Source organism: Ruditapes philippinarum, unplaced genomic scaffold (genome assembly GCF_026571515.1).
Source record: "Ruditapes philippinarum isolate M1 unplaced genomic scaffold, ASM2657151v2 ctg4079_1_1_1_1, whole genome shotgun sequence".
In the NCBI taxonomy this organism is placed as follows: Eukaryota; Metazoa; Mollusca; class Bivalvia; order Venerida; family Veneridae; genus Ruditapes; species Ruditapes philippinarum.
The window spans coordinates 96,925-112,954 of NW_026856634.1; the positions used below are offsets into that span (position 1 = coordinate 96,925).

General features: G+C 33.8%; 1 protein-coding gene across 2 annotated transcripts; it reads right to left on the bottom strand.

Moving 5' to 3' along the window:
- Window positions 1-455: 455 nt before the first annotated feature.
- Window positions 456-14,644, bottom strand: LOC132747184 (uncharacterized). Of its 2 annotated transcripts, none has more exons than XM_060736514.1 (2): window positions 13,217-14,644; window positions 456-2,322 (listed from the first exon to the last, which is right to left on the bottom strand). In XM_060736514.1, exon 2 carries the CDS (start codon window positions 2,319-2,321, stop codon window positions 1,398-1,400), a length of 924 nt encoding a protein of 307 aa, XP_060592497.1. In that variant the 5' UTR covers window position 2,322; window positions 13,217-14,644; the 3' UTR covers window positions 456-1,397. The 2 variants fall into 2 exon arrangements, with proteins under 2 accessions (XP_060592497.1, XP_060592496.1); XM_060736513.1 differs by lacking the exon at window positions 13,217-14,644 and adding an exon at window positions 3,700-3,805.
- Between the last annotated feature and the right edge of the window lie 1,386 nt (window positions 14,645-16,030).

Consider the following 16,030-nt stretch of genomic DNA (forward strand, 5'->3'; position numbering starts at 1 on the left):
CTAGGTCCGTATTTCCCAAGTATATGAGTCATATACAGACTTGAAAAATCCCGTATTCTGCAAGAATACATTTCCGTATATTTCCTGTATATAGCTAGTATACTAAGTCTGTATATGTATGTATACTAGTCATATACGAACTAAAAAAATCCCGTATTCTTTGAATATACCAGTCCGTATATCTGTAGTATACTATGTCCGTATTTGTATGTATATGTGGCATATACTAAATTTAAAAAAAATCCCGTATACTAAACGTATACGACTCCGTATATTGTATGTATATCTGACGTATACAAAGCCCGTACTTGCATGTATTCTTAACATATACGAGGTCAAATATTCCCGTATTCTATTAATATACAATCCCGTACATTCCTGTATTCTAAAAATATACAATCCCGTACAATTCCGTATTTTATAAATATACAATCCCGTACATTCCTGTATTCAAGAAATATACAATCCCGTACATTTCCGTATTCTATAAATATACAATCCCGTACATTCCCGTATTCTATAAATATACATACCAGGTATTTCTTGTATTCGACCATTACCACTATTTTACAAAAGAAAAAAACCTTGAAAAAATACATATACAGGTTTTCACTCCCTGTATACTGCACGTGTAAGGGTTCATATCCAAACATGTATATGGAGCATATACGGAATTCCGTACATGCTTGGTCAATATACGGACTTCCCGTATACTCTATGTTCCCTATACGGACTCGTATATTTGGTCCGTATATTAGGCTTATACGTCCCGTACACGCCCGTATATGTTGAAAATACGGTACCGTATATTCCCGTATATTAGTGTCTTTTTCGCAGTGTCAAATCAAATCAAATCAAAATTTATTCCTTGTCGGTGTGCATATAAAACATCTCACAAAAACATAAGCTATTTATATAGCTTTTAACCAACATGTCATATCGTTTATAGTGATAAATAGCAACATTGAAGCCTCTATATTACTGTTTCAATAGAGTATACTGTAGTCAAGAAACAGGTGTTTCGAAAACTGATTTCTCTATTGTTTTCCATTTTCGCAAAGCATTTAGTCTAGCATGTTGCCTGGCAAAATATAGCTCTAGTGTGAAGGAACGTCAATTCTTCCTTTTCCCATCAATAACTCGAGAAGAAATAAGCATAGGTTTGTGTAACTTGTAAGGGACATTGAACGTTGCCAGAAGACGACCCCTATTAATTTTGAGGTCAGTAGGTTAAAATCAACATGGTCCTGGTGACAAAAATAAGACCATTTTGTCAAGCAATAATTTGCAGTGCTTTAATTTACAAAGGTAATGGTTTACAGATGTTTATTTTTGATCAGTAAAGCCTCTGTACTGTTACAAATTTTCCCTAATCGTATAAATAAAAGTTAACTGTTTTATTCCAATACGAACTTATCCTCACTAGTTGTTTTCATTTCTGGATTAAGTTGATAATAAATATCACGCCCAAAGACCTTTTTCTCATATTTGAGTTTATTGACTTCTACAGTGAGCAAATTGTTGGCTGTAATCACTTTTTCTACTTGTAATTCGAGCATTTCAAATTTTTTATTGTTCTCCATTTCTGCTAAATTTATTTTTTGGAGTGCATCTATATACTGTCCCTTTACTTCATTCAGCTCTTGTAGCAATTGGGTGTTTTTCTCCTTTTCTTCAAATGTCTTTTCCCGTTCTTTATATATCTGATTTTCGTATCTCAGTTTTTCATACTGTAATCTCATTTCACAACGTTCTTTACAAGAAATCGGTTTTTCCTCTGATTTGATTCGCTCTAAATCCTCTATGTAGGTAGATGTATCAAATCCTGGCTCCTTCATTCCCTTAATATGGTCACTTATTTCTGTCAGAATCTTATCGCAATGTTCTCTTTCACATGCAGCTTTTGTGGAATGAGCCGTATCATTACGTATTTCTTTGAGTTTTACAATTCGTTCACTAACTGGAATTCCGGTATCATCTGTTTCATCTAACTTAAACATTTTTGAGTCAACTAAAGCGTACTTAAACTTACTTATGTCCCAGTGGTAATTAACCCACTGGTCATCATGATATGTGTTAAGTATTCGATTTCTCTTGTCTCTTTTCCTTCCCCGTGCACTTTTTGACAATTCTCTCAAACTATTTTTGAAAAATTCTTCTTCTTTACTTCGAAACAACTCGACGCTTTCTGCATTTCCTGTCCATGGAGTATAGGGGTATTTCAGGTCCAATTTGGTTTCGAAATATTTTTTCAGACACGGCAGAACAACTGTTTTCTCACTTCTTATAATTTTGTAGAAACTGAATTCTTCCTCTTCCATACTACAATACAACAAAATAAGTTTTGATTGGAAAGAGAAAAAGTGAAAATCATAAATTCAATTGAAAATTGGACGCAATGAAATGGATCATATCTCACGGTCCTAGCACCAGGTGTCAGCTGTAAAAAGTTGCCCCGTACTTTACCTAAGTACTTTTATATTTTTCTGACCCTTCGAGATCAATTGAATACTGCTTAAACCTGCGCTGGCGGACGTGAGATGTGTTCCACTTTTCCAGTACTGTTTTTTTTTCTCTTGAACAGATTTAATCAAACAAACTGGATCTACAATTTCATGTAATTTTGTTGCTTTTCTGCCGGTAGTGACCCCTTTCCATTTTCATTTAATTGACTACAGAAGGCATCTACGGCGTTTAGAGTCCGGATTACCCGTCATGTGTGATCTATACATCAATGATAATTTTAAATTTGGCAGATCCTTCGAAAGCAATGGATGCTCCCCGAACCTGCACAAATCTTGTAAATGTATTCTATACATATAAAAGTGTTAAATATCTATTTTTAGCACAAATACCCAGGAGTGACAGACGGGACTAAACTCAAAATGAGAGGACAACTCAGGATATCTACTTATCAAATATCAAATCATCAGTCGATAAAGGCTATATGAGCAAAATTGTTAAAATCTTTTTTTTTCTCAGTCACATAACCTTGACCTTGTCCCAAGTGACCAATTCTTGTCCAACCAAAGTTATAACACCAGTAAAGATATTTACCTACTGAATAAGGACAAAAATAAATCAATATATAAAGACAGTATAATCAAAAGATATCTAGGACCATCCAAAGTATTTATCTTGAATATCCTTTATGTACTTTAAAGACGTTTTCGGTAGTTTTTTTTGTGCGCATCGTAAAGCCCTTCCCATTGTATACGCACCGGTCTCAAATATCGAAAAATCGTCAGTAAGACCGGTGTACACAGTGATCACAGCTAAGTTTTGACCTGAAACCATGTTGGAAATTGCTGATAATATTATGCTTGTCGTAGAAACATGATATTGGAGACAAATATATGCTCCAATACAGGTTAATGATATAGGCCTGTAGTAACTAGGCTTACATTTTGGGCCTTTCTTATAAACAGGGGCAATGACTGCGTGCTTCCAGTCATGAGGGACAGTAGCCTAATTAATTCTGCGTGAACGGTTTGACCCATTTTACAGACTTTTTTTTTCTTACTGTCAAACCGTTACGCCTAATTTTAACTGTCATTTTTATGCACGGAAAATTTACCGGCAACACCATCGGTAGTTTTATTAGATTTTTCCATTTAAAATAGCAATAATTGTTCTAATTTTTGCTACATATACACAGTAAACACACTTTCACACAATATAAAAATAACTGTGAAATACCTTTGTATCAATTATTATGCAATTTATTTCTCAATTGTTACCAAAACATTTCCCAATACAAATGGCGGATGACGTCACTCGTAAAAATTTGATATCGTGAAAATTGGTAGTATAATTCAGGGTGTTTAACCGGTAATGTTGAAGTTCGCGTCTGTTAAATAGAACTTGTGTTTTTTTGTTTTTTTAAACGTTTCTTTTAAATTCTGCTATTTATGTAATTACAAAGATTATACAGATTATGACATGTTCCAGAAATGTGATATTATACATTCCGTAATGCTGCATGTAATCATAATTACAGGCGATCTATGTGCGAGGGGATTATAATATAGATCTAATAATATAACAACCATAAATCCATTTTGGAAAAAAGACAGCGCCCGTCCAAAATTATCTCGGTGTCTCTTTGACAAGTCTAATTAGTTGGACTAGAGGGACAGTACCAGATTTTAAGAAAATTTGGAAGATGTGTGAGCGAACTGGGGCAATTTCAGTATAAAGTTCTTTCAATAACCTTGGGACAGTTGGTCGGGACCAGAGGCTTTTGCTTGGGCTTAAACCTTTGAGGAGTTTCTTTACTCCTTCCTCTGGAGTTTGGCATTTTTGGATGGTTTTGTGGAGTAAGCAATTGTTTACATGACTGGTTTAGACTTAATGGTTGGGGGCGGGAGAAGACAGACTCAAATTGTTTATTTAGTATGTCTGCCTTCATTTTAGGATCACTCTTTAAAGGTGCTACTCCACAGTTTTCTGTTTTGTTTGATTTGATGAAAGAGTAGAACTTCTTACTCTTTCCTGGTTGTGAATCATCAGAGAAAATGACCTTGTCTAAATACAACCAGTATGAGTTCCTTATTTCTTTTTGTATTTTACCCCTAAGCTTTTTTAATTTGCTAAGAAGGTCCAGGGAAGGGGTATTAGACTGCTTAATTTTTGAATACAGTCGATCACTTTTCCTTATTCGGCCAATGATGCGTTGATTTAACCAGGGTAGATCGTAAGTTAGACCGAAATACCGCATTCGTTCTGTGTATCCATACTATTGTGTTCGAGGTCCTTATCCGAAGACTTACGGAAAGGGCCGAAAAGTTGCGATTGGATTACGCTTACGTTACCCCACCCACTTGTGATAGTGACGAAAGTGCGTGGCCACTTGATTACTGGAAGACAAGTGGGCAAAGAAGTTTAAAATGATATATTTTAAAAATGTTGAAAAAAAAAAAATAAAATCTAAGAAATGTTCCAATTTTCATTTTTTTAATTACTGAATACTTGCTCACTGTTCTCGTATGTTAGTCCAGTGAAGAAATAATATGGCCTTTTATAACTTGTTTTAAAAACATATTCAGTATCAATAACTTCATATAACATCAAAAGGAATAGAAATTTATAGTTCAATATGTTTTGTTGTATATATAACAATGAATTTAGTAATATGAAATTAGGCAAAGCTTAAGAACGGGGAAGTCGGTTAAAATAATCATTCAGTTTTATTTTACATTTTCCGTTTTAAAAGTGCCATTCGGTATTATATACACTGCTCCCGTTTATTCTGGTCTCCTGTCCCATTATTGGCGTCCGCGCCGAAGCGCGGCGCCTTTTATGTAATGAAATCAGATTTTGTGAAAGGGCGACAGCAACTTCTCGAGCCTTTTATAGTTGTTCATAATAAAAGCCGATCATTCCGACTTTTTACCAAATATTTATTGAAATTTCCATGGAGGTAAATTATCACCATTTTGTGCTTCAAAATTAACTCTTTAAGGACATGACTGGTGACATGTCCGGGGTCCGTACTCGACAGCGCAAGCTGCATTTTGTGCCCGAAAGGGCGGATGGACCCTCATTAAGCTTTAACTTACATACATACGATCATTCCGATCGGTATGAGGGTGCTTGATTATTAACTAGTCGCGATATGTACAATGAATAGCGAACTGGAGAATTTCGCAATGCAAACATTTTCAAATTAAATAACCTTTTCCGTCAATAAATCGCGCTCTTCGGGATATTTATATCTATCATTTTGTAGTACACAGTGGGTTATTATGGTATGTTATTCCGAAAGCTGTAAATAGAATGATGAGTTGATGACCTAAATATTCCGAAAATCTATTTATAGAGGGATGTACTCCTGTAGGTAATTCCCGGTCTCTCCTGGTCTATTTTGACGACCGGCGAATAGTACCACACGTTTATTGTCCGGTATCTCCCGGTTTTGGAGTAGATGTTTGATATCGTTACAGAACAGAACACATATTTTACAGATAAATTAACTTTTTTTTCAAAATGAATGTTTGTCACTTAGTTTGATTACAATTATTAATAAACACAGATCAACTCTCAAATTTATTGATTATTATTATACTTAAACGTACAATTCGGAAGAAAAAAAACACAAATCGCATGTTTTAATTTATCTATATGAGATAAAAACAATAAATATTTACAATAATTGAGAAAAATGTACATTTTTATGGCATTAATATGACACTATCAACTTTGAAACATTTTATTTAATTTGTTATTCGTGTTAAGTAAAGATGCCGAGGAATTATTCAAAGCTACAAATCAGATTTTATGAATTATTCAATTGATTGATAATTTAAAAAATGATAAAGAAAAATACAAATGTACATGTATATGGTTTAAGAATAAACAATATTATATATTGAAAGATTAACAATATTTTACTGACTTTTTCCAGTTAAGTTTTGACCTATAATCGTCGGTCATTATGACAATTGAATTCTTAAAATTTATTTTACAATTTTAATAAAAAAAAGAGTAGTAAACGTAAAAACTCAATATTAAAATAGTGCATCAAACACTAAAAAGAAAAGAAAACAATATTCATAAAATCTGTATTTTTTATTAAAAAAAGATATTACAATTAGTGTATAATAAACATTTATGCTCAACATGATCAACATGGTAATATAACAAGTGTCATATTGTTACTAAGTGTGAACAGATACCTTAAGAGGGGGTCTTCGCTAATAGCGATAACATAATAAGGGACAATTACACAAGTGTGGTGTTGATCATGCGTTACTCATATGGATTATAAATGATTGTATACATGTATATCCGTTGCTATTAATAACCACGATCATAAAGAAAAAACAAGTAATACTTTAATTTCTAGCATGCCAATCAAAGTTATAGATAATGAACAATGTCTTTCGTTCGTTCATTCATAAGTGATATACCAATGAACCATTGAACAGTTTTAACTGTTTTTAAGAATATCTTGTCATCATATATCTACTAGTTCATCTACACCTGCTGCATTTCTTGCTTGGACGCCCTTTGATGCTTTGCATCAATGCTTTTCTTGTGGTCCCCTTAGAAGGACACAGAGAACCAGTCTACGCATCCGTTTTCAATCAGAATGTCTCGGCTTTTATGCTTATCTTGTTAGTCGAAAAGTTGCGACTGGCTATATTTGGAATACAACGCCGTTTATCATTGCGTAAATTTTACTGAAATGTTCGCTGATAGGTATAGAATTCTATAAATATTTTCTTCTTTTTTTGGCTTGCAGCTCATTTGGAAAACTTGTTCCGGTTAGGAGGTTTCCTGCTTACATCTGTTGGTGCATGATTGAACGGGAAACCAGCTGCAATCGTGCCAATCGCAACTTTTCGGCCTTTTCCGTCACTCTTCGGATTAATGATAATAGCCGATGTAGTTCCGATTGCAATCGTGACAATTCGGGCGATTCCGTCATCCTGCGGAATCAGACGAAGTAATATTACGGAAATCTAAGCTATTTTAGTTACTCCGGTAATCGCAGTTTGTTTATATAAATAGGATTTCTATTTTTACTTGATTTATCGGTTTAAACCGTAATAAATTATAAACATTATTTTCAATTGTTTTTCAAGACGCAAAAGTAAGTTTCTTTTATAATTGTTTTTTGTCTGTATAAGTTTTATACAATAGAGGATGTTGACTGTAGTAGTATTCCGTCTTCAAAGAGTGGTCCAAATCACACAGAATATTAGTGCATGATCGAGTTATATTTAGATCTACTGAACTTGGTGAGGTAATCTAAAAATAGCCCATGCATATCATTAACCTTACCACGTGCTGATCTATAGATAGCGCGTCGTATCTGTGAACATGCTTATTAATTGGTACCACGAAACGAAGTATTTTAGCGCATTTACTTGTCTATAAAGCTGCTATATACTGCCAAAACGAATGATTTCTCTGCAAAAAAGTGGAAATGAAATGTGCACACTTGTTTCCGTTCTGTATGATAGATCAGGTACGTATATTAACGTTAATATACGTACCTGGATAGATAGATATCCACGTTAGTATTTTTAGGATTGATTATTTTCTTTTTAGTGTTATACAATAGAGAATAGATTTCAAATCGTTTTGACAAAAAATATTCTTTTTTACAAAAATAAAAACAACTGAATAAACCCTGTATGATATACAAATACCGTAATTCAAAAAAAATGTGATAATAAATTGAAACAAAAAAAAAACAATTTTAAAGGGTTTGGATGAAGGCACAACTGTGCAAGCCTTTCCTTTTAAAAGGAAACTTTATTTTCTTTTTAAATATACACGTGTAGTCTATAGCCGGGCAAGCCAAACCTCGGAGCTGGTTGGAAACTGCCCGTTTACAAAATAACTAACACGTCAACCTATATTTCTATTTCTTTTTTTTTAATCCACCATAAAACTTTACTTGATATATCAAAACTGTAGAAAATTCTATGAATTAAATTTTTCGATAACTTTAATTATTTACAGAATTCGTGTTAATTTTTCTCATTTTTATACCCCGAAACGAAGTAACACGGTGGTCGGTCGGTTGGTCGTCGGTCCAGCGGTCCATTTCATTGTCCGGAGCATAACTTCAAGACTAATGGTTGGAATTCAATACAACTTCATACAATGATCAAGCACATTGAGATAAAGTGCAGTGCACAAGAACCATAACTCCACCTTGTCTAATTACAGAGTTATTGCCCTTTGTTACTTTTTCTTGTCCGGAGCATAACTTGAAAACTACTGGTTGGAATTCAAAAAAAACTTTATACAATTGTCAAGCACAATAAGAGGACTTGCAGTGCACAAAAATCATAACTCTATATAAAGTAATTACATAGTTATTGCCCTTTGTTACTTTTCCATTGTTTTTATCTTATCCCGAGCATAACTTGAAACCACTAGTTGGAATTCAATACAATTGCATACAATGGTCAAGCACATTTAGAGGAAGTGCAGTGCACAAGAACCATAACTGTATCTAAAGTAATTTCAGAGTAATGACCCTTTGTCACTTTTCCATTGTTTTAACTTGTTTTAACTTGAAAACCACTAGTTGGAATTCAATACAACTTCATACAATGGTCAATCACATTTAGAGGAAGTGCAGTGCACAAGAACCATAACTCCATTTTAACTACTTACAGAGTTACTGCCCTTTGTTTTTTTTTCCTTGTCCGAAGCATAACTTGAAAAGTACTGGTTGGAATTCAAAACAACTTCATACAATGGTCAAGCACAATAAAAGTAAATTCAGTGCACAAAACCCCATGTAAAGTAGTAATAGAGTTATTGCCCTTTGTTACTTTTCCGTTGCATTTTCCTTGTCCGGAGCATAACTTGCAAACCACTTGTTGGAATTCAATAAAACATCATACAATGGCCTAGCACGTTGAGAGAAAGAGCAGTGCACAAGAACTATAACTCCATCCTGACTAATCACAGAGTCTATGCCCTTCATTACTTTTCTTGTCCACTGCAATAACTTGAAAACTAATGGTTGGAATTCAATGCAACTTCATACAATGTTTAAGCACAATAAGTGGAAGTGCAGTGTACAAGAATCATAACTCTATCCAGAGTAATTATAGAGTGATTTCCCTTTGTTACTTTTCCTTGTCGCAGAGTATAACATGAAATCTACTGGTTGGAATTGAATACAAATTTGTCCAATAGTCAAGTATATTGAGAGGAAGCACAGTATACAGGAACCATAACTCTCTCTTGACTAATTTTAGAGTTATTGCCCTTTAAAACTTTTTACTGTCCAGTGCATAACTTGATAATTAATGGTTTGAATTCAATGAAACTTCATACAATGGTCAAGCGTTGTTAAATGAAGTGCAGTCCTCAAGAACCATAATTCTATTTGGATTAATAACATAGTTATTGCCCTTTGTTACTTTTTTTGTCCAGTGCATAACTTGAAAACTAGTAGTTGTAATTCAATACAACTTCATACAATGGTCAAGCACAATGAGAGGAAGTGCGTACAGTTTGCAATAATCATAACTCCATCTTCAGTATTTGCAGAGTTATTGCATTTTGTTCATTTACCTTGTCTGATGCATAACTTAAAAAGTAATGTTTGGAATTCAATGCAACTTCATACAATTGTCAAGCGCAATGAGTGGAAGTGCAGTGCTCAAGAACCGTAACTATATCTGGACCTATTACAGGGTAATGCAATAAAACTTCATCAATGGTCAACCACAGTGAAAGGAAATGCAACGTACAAGAACCACAACTATCTTTAATTGCCGACAACCATAACTCTATTAAAATTCTTTTACAGTTTTGTATGAAATAATGCGTGCGTGTATTAAGCTGTCTTAAACATTTTTTTTCTATTTTGACAGTTTTGAGATACAATGTAAACGGGTACCATGAAACTGCCATTTTGCAAGAAATTTTGCAACACGTCAACATATATTTTTCTTTTTCTTTTTAAATTCGCCAATTAATTTAACACAACACACACAAAATTTAGAAAATCCTATGAAAGAAATTTTTTCGATATCTTTAATCATTTACAGAATTCGTGTTCATTTTTCTCATTTTTTGTTCAGTTAAGAAGCATGAAAAACTCATTTTTTAAAGAAATATGTTCAGATTATCATTTGTTTCATACAGAATCATTAGATAAGGTTATCTTTGCATAGAATTATGCTTTTTGTGTGTATTAAGATATGTTATACATGTTCTATTTATTATAACACAGTTTTGCTATTTTGAGATATGCATTTGTAACGTGCACGGGCTAGCTGTTATATATAATTTTTCTTATGGCTACTTTGCCAGTTGATTGGTTACAAATGATTATACAATAATTTGTTTAAACTTTGGAATCAAGTTAAATTAACTAATATTATAACAGTAATATGCTTGAAAGATAATAAGTGGTCCTTGAACTTGATATAAAATTGGGGTGACACTTTTTAGGCTATTTAATATATATAGAAAAACCACTCGGATATCGAGTTTTCAATACTTTAGTAAAAACAATTACACCTAACGCAATGTTAAATTGATGCAATTGAAATACTTCGTAAATAGTGCAAGAACACAAGTAATTAAACTAAAATATTAATTAATTATTTCTGTGGTGTTGACACTTCGGCAGCTGGACAGAGACTAATCGTCCACAGCTTTGAGCTCTATTTATACCCAATTATGTAGTTATATTTAATGATCGTTTACTGAAGTTGAGGAAATCAAGCATCCAAGAGATATTGATAATGGTTCGAATATTGGTACGAATGGCATTGAGTTCGAATGATTTTAAGTACGAATTGTTCTGATATTTTACTAATAACAAAAATATGCCCGTTATATCAAATAATTGCTACGAATAAGTTGTTAATTCTATTCATTTAGTTTTTATGTATTATTTACTTATTTATAAAAGATCAAACTATACATTTAAACACAGGATAACATATTTGTTTACAATTTAATTCACCGACAATTTAGGTACAAAACCACTAAATCATTATAGAATCTAGGCAGAATAGAACAATCGTCACACATTTACCATGGAAACTGCCATTTTACAAGAAATCCAACACGTCAACATATACTTTTATGCCGCCGAAGGGAGGCATATTAAAATCGCACCGTCCGTTCGTCCATCTGTCTGTCTGTCCGTCCCCACTTCGTTCTTGTCCGGACTGTAACTTTGTCATACATTGAGGGATTTTGAAATAACTTGGCACAAATGTCTACCATACAAGACGATGTGTCGCGTCCAAGAAACACGTCCCTACCTCAAAGTAGAGTAAATAGGTACACACATTTGTGTCCGGACTGTAACTTTATATCATGCATCGAATGATTTTAGAATAACAAGGCATAGGTGTCTACCACATCAAGACGATGTGCCGCGACCAAGAATTCCGTTCCTACCTCAAAGGTCAAGGTCACACTAACATTTTGAAGTTTCACATTATCACAATTAGAATAAATAGGTACACACAATCGTGTCCGGGCTGTAACTTTGTCATGCATCGAAGGATTTTAGAATAACTTGGCATAAATGTCTACCACATAGAGACGATGTGTCGCGTCCAATAATCACGTCCCTACCTCAAAGGTCAAGGTCACACTAACATTTTGAAGTTTCACTTTATCACAATAAGAGTTTATAGGTACACACATTTGTGTCCGGACTGTAACTTTGTCATGCATCGAAGGATTTTAAAATAACTAGGCATAAATGTCTACCACATCAAGACGACATGTCGCGACTAAGACCCATGTCCCTACCTTCAAGGTCAAGGTCACACTTATAGTTTGAAGGTACTCATTCTCTCGAGAAGAGTTTGAAGATACACATTCATGTCCGGACTGTAACTTTGTCATGCATGGAAGGATTTTAAAATAACTTGGCACAAATGTCTACCACATCAAGACAATGTGTCGCGGCTAAGGCTCATGTCCGTCTGTCCGTCCGTGTGTCCCCAACTTACACAACAATCATGTCCAGACTGTAACTTGTTCATGCATTGAGGGATTTTGAAATAACTTGGCACAGATGTCTATCTCAAAACAACATTCTGTCGCGTCCAAGAACCACGTCCCTTCATCAGAGGTCAAAGTCACACTTATATTTTGAAGGTTCACGCTATCACAATTAGAATTACACGTTCAATAATACAAAGTACAATATTAAGCAATTAGTTACTTTCATTCTCTTTTCTTTTCATAATACCTGCATGCCTAAGAAACCTTTTCGGGGGCATTCTTCACTTGGGTGACAGCTTCTTTTTATTTCTGAATTCGCTATTAAAGTTTACTAATCATACAAAAAATTTAGAAAATTCTATGAAAGGATTAAATTTTCATAAAACTGTAGATAATTTCTTTAAATTATAGAGAGATTATTCAAAAACTAAGTTATATAGAGCTAATATTCTTTGACATTGAACTTCCTCTTCTTAGTCTCGAAAACTGTATGAAGTTTCATAAAGATATCATTGACAGTTGAGGAGAAGTATTAATCCGGACAAGCATTATTAAAAAAATCAAATAACACAAAGGAAAAAATATAAAAACTAAGCAAGGTAGAATTTGTACACTGTACATGTACTTCCTATCACTGATCTCTATAACTTTGTGGAGTTTAAGTCAAATTCCTTCAATAGTTTTCGACAATAGTGTAATGCGGACGGACAAAGCGGCGACAAAGCGTATAAAAAGAAAGAAATATTCAAATTTTACTCACTTTGTTCAAAACAAGTAGATATCCTTCAAAAATGCAATATACCAAGAGTAAAAGACACAAAGATTGACCGACATGTATATTGAACATATGTCCTCTTTTGATTTGAGATTTAATTGCCTATTACCTATCGGTTAACAATGTTATCAGATAATATTAAACCTTTGTAGATAAACTTGTACAAGGGGATTGCCCCTTTCACTTTTTCTACTTTACATGGGGATTCCCTTTGCTGCATTATTATCGGGAAGGTATATACCAATTTTTCATATACCTGGAGTACATCGAAACTACAATTACTTTATCACTCTTAAAACAATTGACTACATGTTTTTTTAACGAGCACAGATAATCAAAACGAGTTTTCTTGGTTAAGTCGTCCCGTGGACAGCTATTAACCATTTTTGGTCAACTCGTCTCGTCACAAACTCGACCCCTAAATCGTCCCAAATGTTTTCATAATAATTTATTCTCATATTTGATCAATGATCAGAGTTTTAGATAAGTCTTTAAAAATCTTGCAAGAGAATTATTGAAATAGACACCTGTATACATTTTATACCCTTTCGTGTGCTATATGTCTATATTACATACATGTAATATGGCTAAGTGGAGGGCTTTGTCTTTACGCAATCATAATTATAAACATTACCAGAAACACTTGTTATCTTATCAACTTTCAAACAGCAAACAAAGAGCATGATGACGTTTGCACAAGATTATCATTTATTGTACAACACAGAACTTCTTTTTATTAGACATGTTTCAATTCAATGATAAACCATCGTAGTAGTAATTTATTTTTATCAACAGATTGTTTAACAATTTTATTACAATCTTTATTTAATGTTTGTTTCACGATTTTTAACTGGTGTTTACTGTTTTAGTCTTATTCTCATTCATGTGGCTTATACAAATTTACAAATCCTTTAAAGGATTTGTAAATTTGTATAAGCCACTTGTGTGTACTTATTTATGACAATAAATACAGTCGAACTGACTTCTAGCCAACATTATGTATATACGTGTATAAACTTATAAAGCTTTTCTATATTGTAATATGTATAATATTTAAATCTTTGAGATAAAGAAGATTTATGTCGTACTTATAAGGCACGAAAACCACTTTGTTTTATTAACAATTATATGCAGTGAGCAATTAAACTTTGTTCTGTATTTGTTTTTCTTATTCTTTTTTTAATTTTTCTTTTGGCGGGATAATGAACCATTGAATACATTCGCAACTTTTCGGCCCTTCCCGTCAGTCTTCGGATAAGGACAGATAATAGCCGAATATGTTCCGATTGCCATTGAAACGAAGAGATATGCACGTTCCATTTGCAAGCGTTGGAAAAGTTTGATCATGCAACGCGTTATCATTATCAAATTTATTATTTATGTTTGAGGGGATTCACTATCTTCACAGTATTTTTTATGCCACCGCAGCATCTGCGATGCGGTGGCATTTAGCGATTCACCTGTGTGTGTGTTTGTGTGTGTGTGTTTGTGTGTGTGTGTGTTATATAGATTATATAGTGAACTTAAAAAATCTTCTTGTGAAAAACCACTAGTCCAATTTCAACCAAACTTGGCAGGATTGATCTTTGGGTGAAGGGCTTCCAAAGTTGTTCAAAGAATTTCATTCCATGCAGAATTCTGGTTGCCATGGCAACCAAAAGGAATTATAAGAATAAATTTATAAAAATCTTCTTGTAAAGACCCAAAAGGCCTAGAGCTTTGATATTTTGCATAAGGCATTGTCTGGTAAACCTCTACCAAGATTGTTCAAATTATAGCCCTGGGGTCCAAATCGGCCCCGCCCTGGGGGTCATTGATTTTCACTATATGTACATATAGTAAAAACTTAAAATACCTTCTTGTCTGAAGGTACCAGGCTTAGAGGTTTGATATTTAGCATGTGTTATTATCTATAGGTACTCTACCAAAGTAGTTCAAATTTTGACTCTTGTGTCAAAATGAGCCCCGACCCGGGGGTCATAGGTTTTTCATATATGTATATAGTAAAAACTTAAAAAAATCATCTTCTCTAAATTCAAAAAGGCCAGAGGTTAGATATTTTGCATGAAACATTGTGTAGTGAACCTTTAGCAAGATTGTACAAATTATAGCCCTGGGGTCAAAATTGGCCCCGCCCTGGGGGGTCATTGATTTTCATATAGTAAAAAAATAAAAAAATCGTATTGTCTGAAGATACAAGGCTTAGAGGTTTGATATTTGGTATGTGTTATTATCTATAGGTACTCTACCAAAGTTGTTCAAATTTTGCCTATAGTGTCAAAATTAGCCCTGCCCCGAGGGTCATAGGTTTTCCTCATATGTATATAGTAAAAACTTAAAAAATCATCTTCTCTTAATTGACAAAGGCTAGAGGTTAGATATTTTGCATGAAACATTGTGTAGTGAACCTCTAGCAAGATTGAACAAATTATAGCCCTGGGGTCAAAATTGGCCTCACTCCCGGGGGTCATTGATTTTCACTATGTACATATAGTAAAAAATTAAAAAGTCTTATTGTCTGAAGGTACAAGGCTTAGAGCTTTGATATTTGGTATATGATATCATCTATAGGTACTCTACCAAAGTTGTTCAAATTTTGCCTCAAGTGTCAAAACTAGCCCTGCCCCGGGGTCATAGGTTTTCCTTACATGTATATAGTAAATTTTTTAAAAAATCATCTTCTCGATTGACAAAGGTTAGAGGTGAGACATTTTGCAGTAAACATTGTGTAGTGAACCTTTAGCAAGATTATTCAAATTAAAGCCCTGGGGTCAAAATTGGCCCCGCCCCTGGGGATCA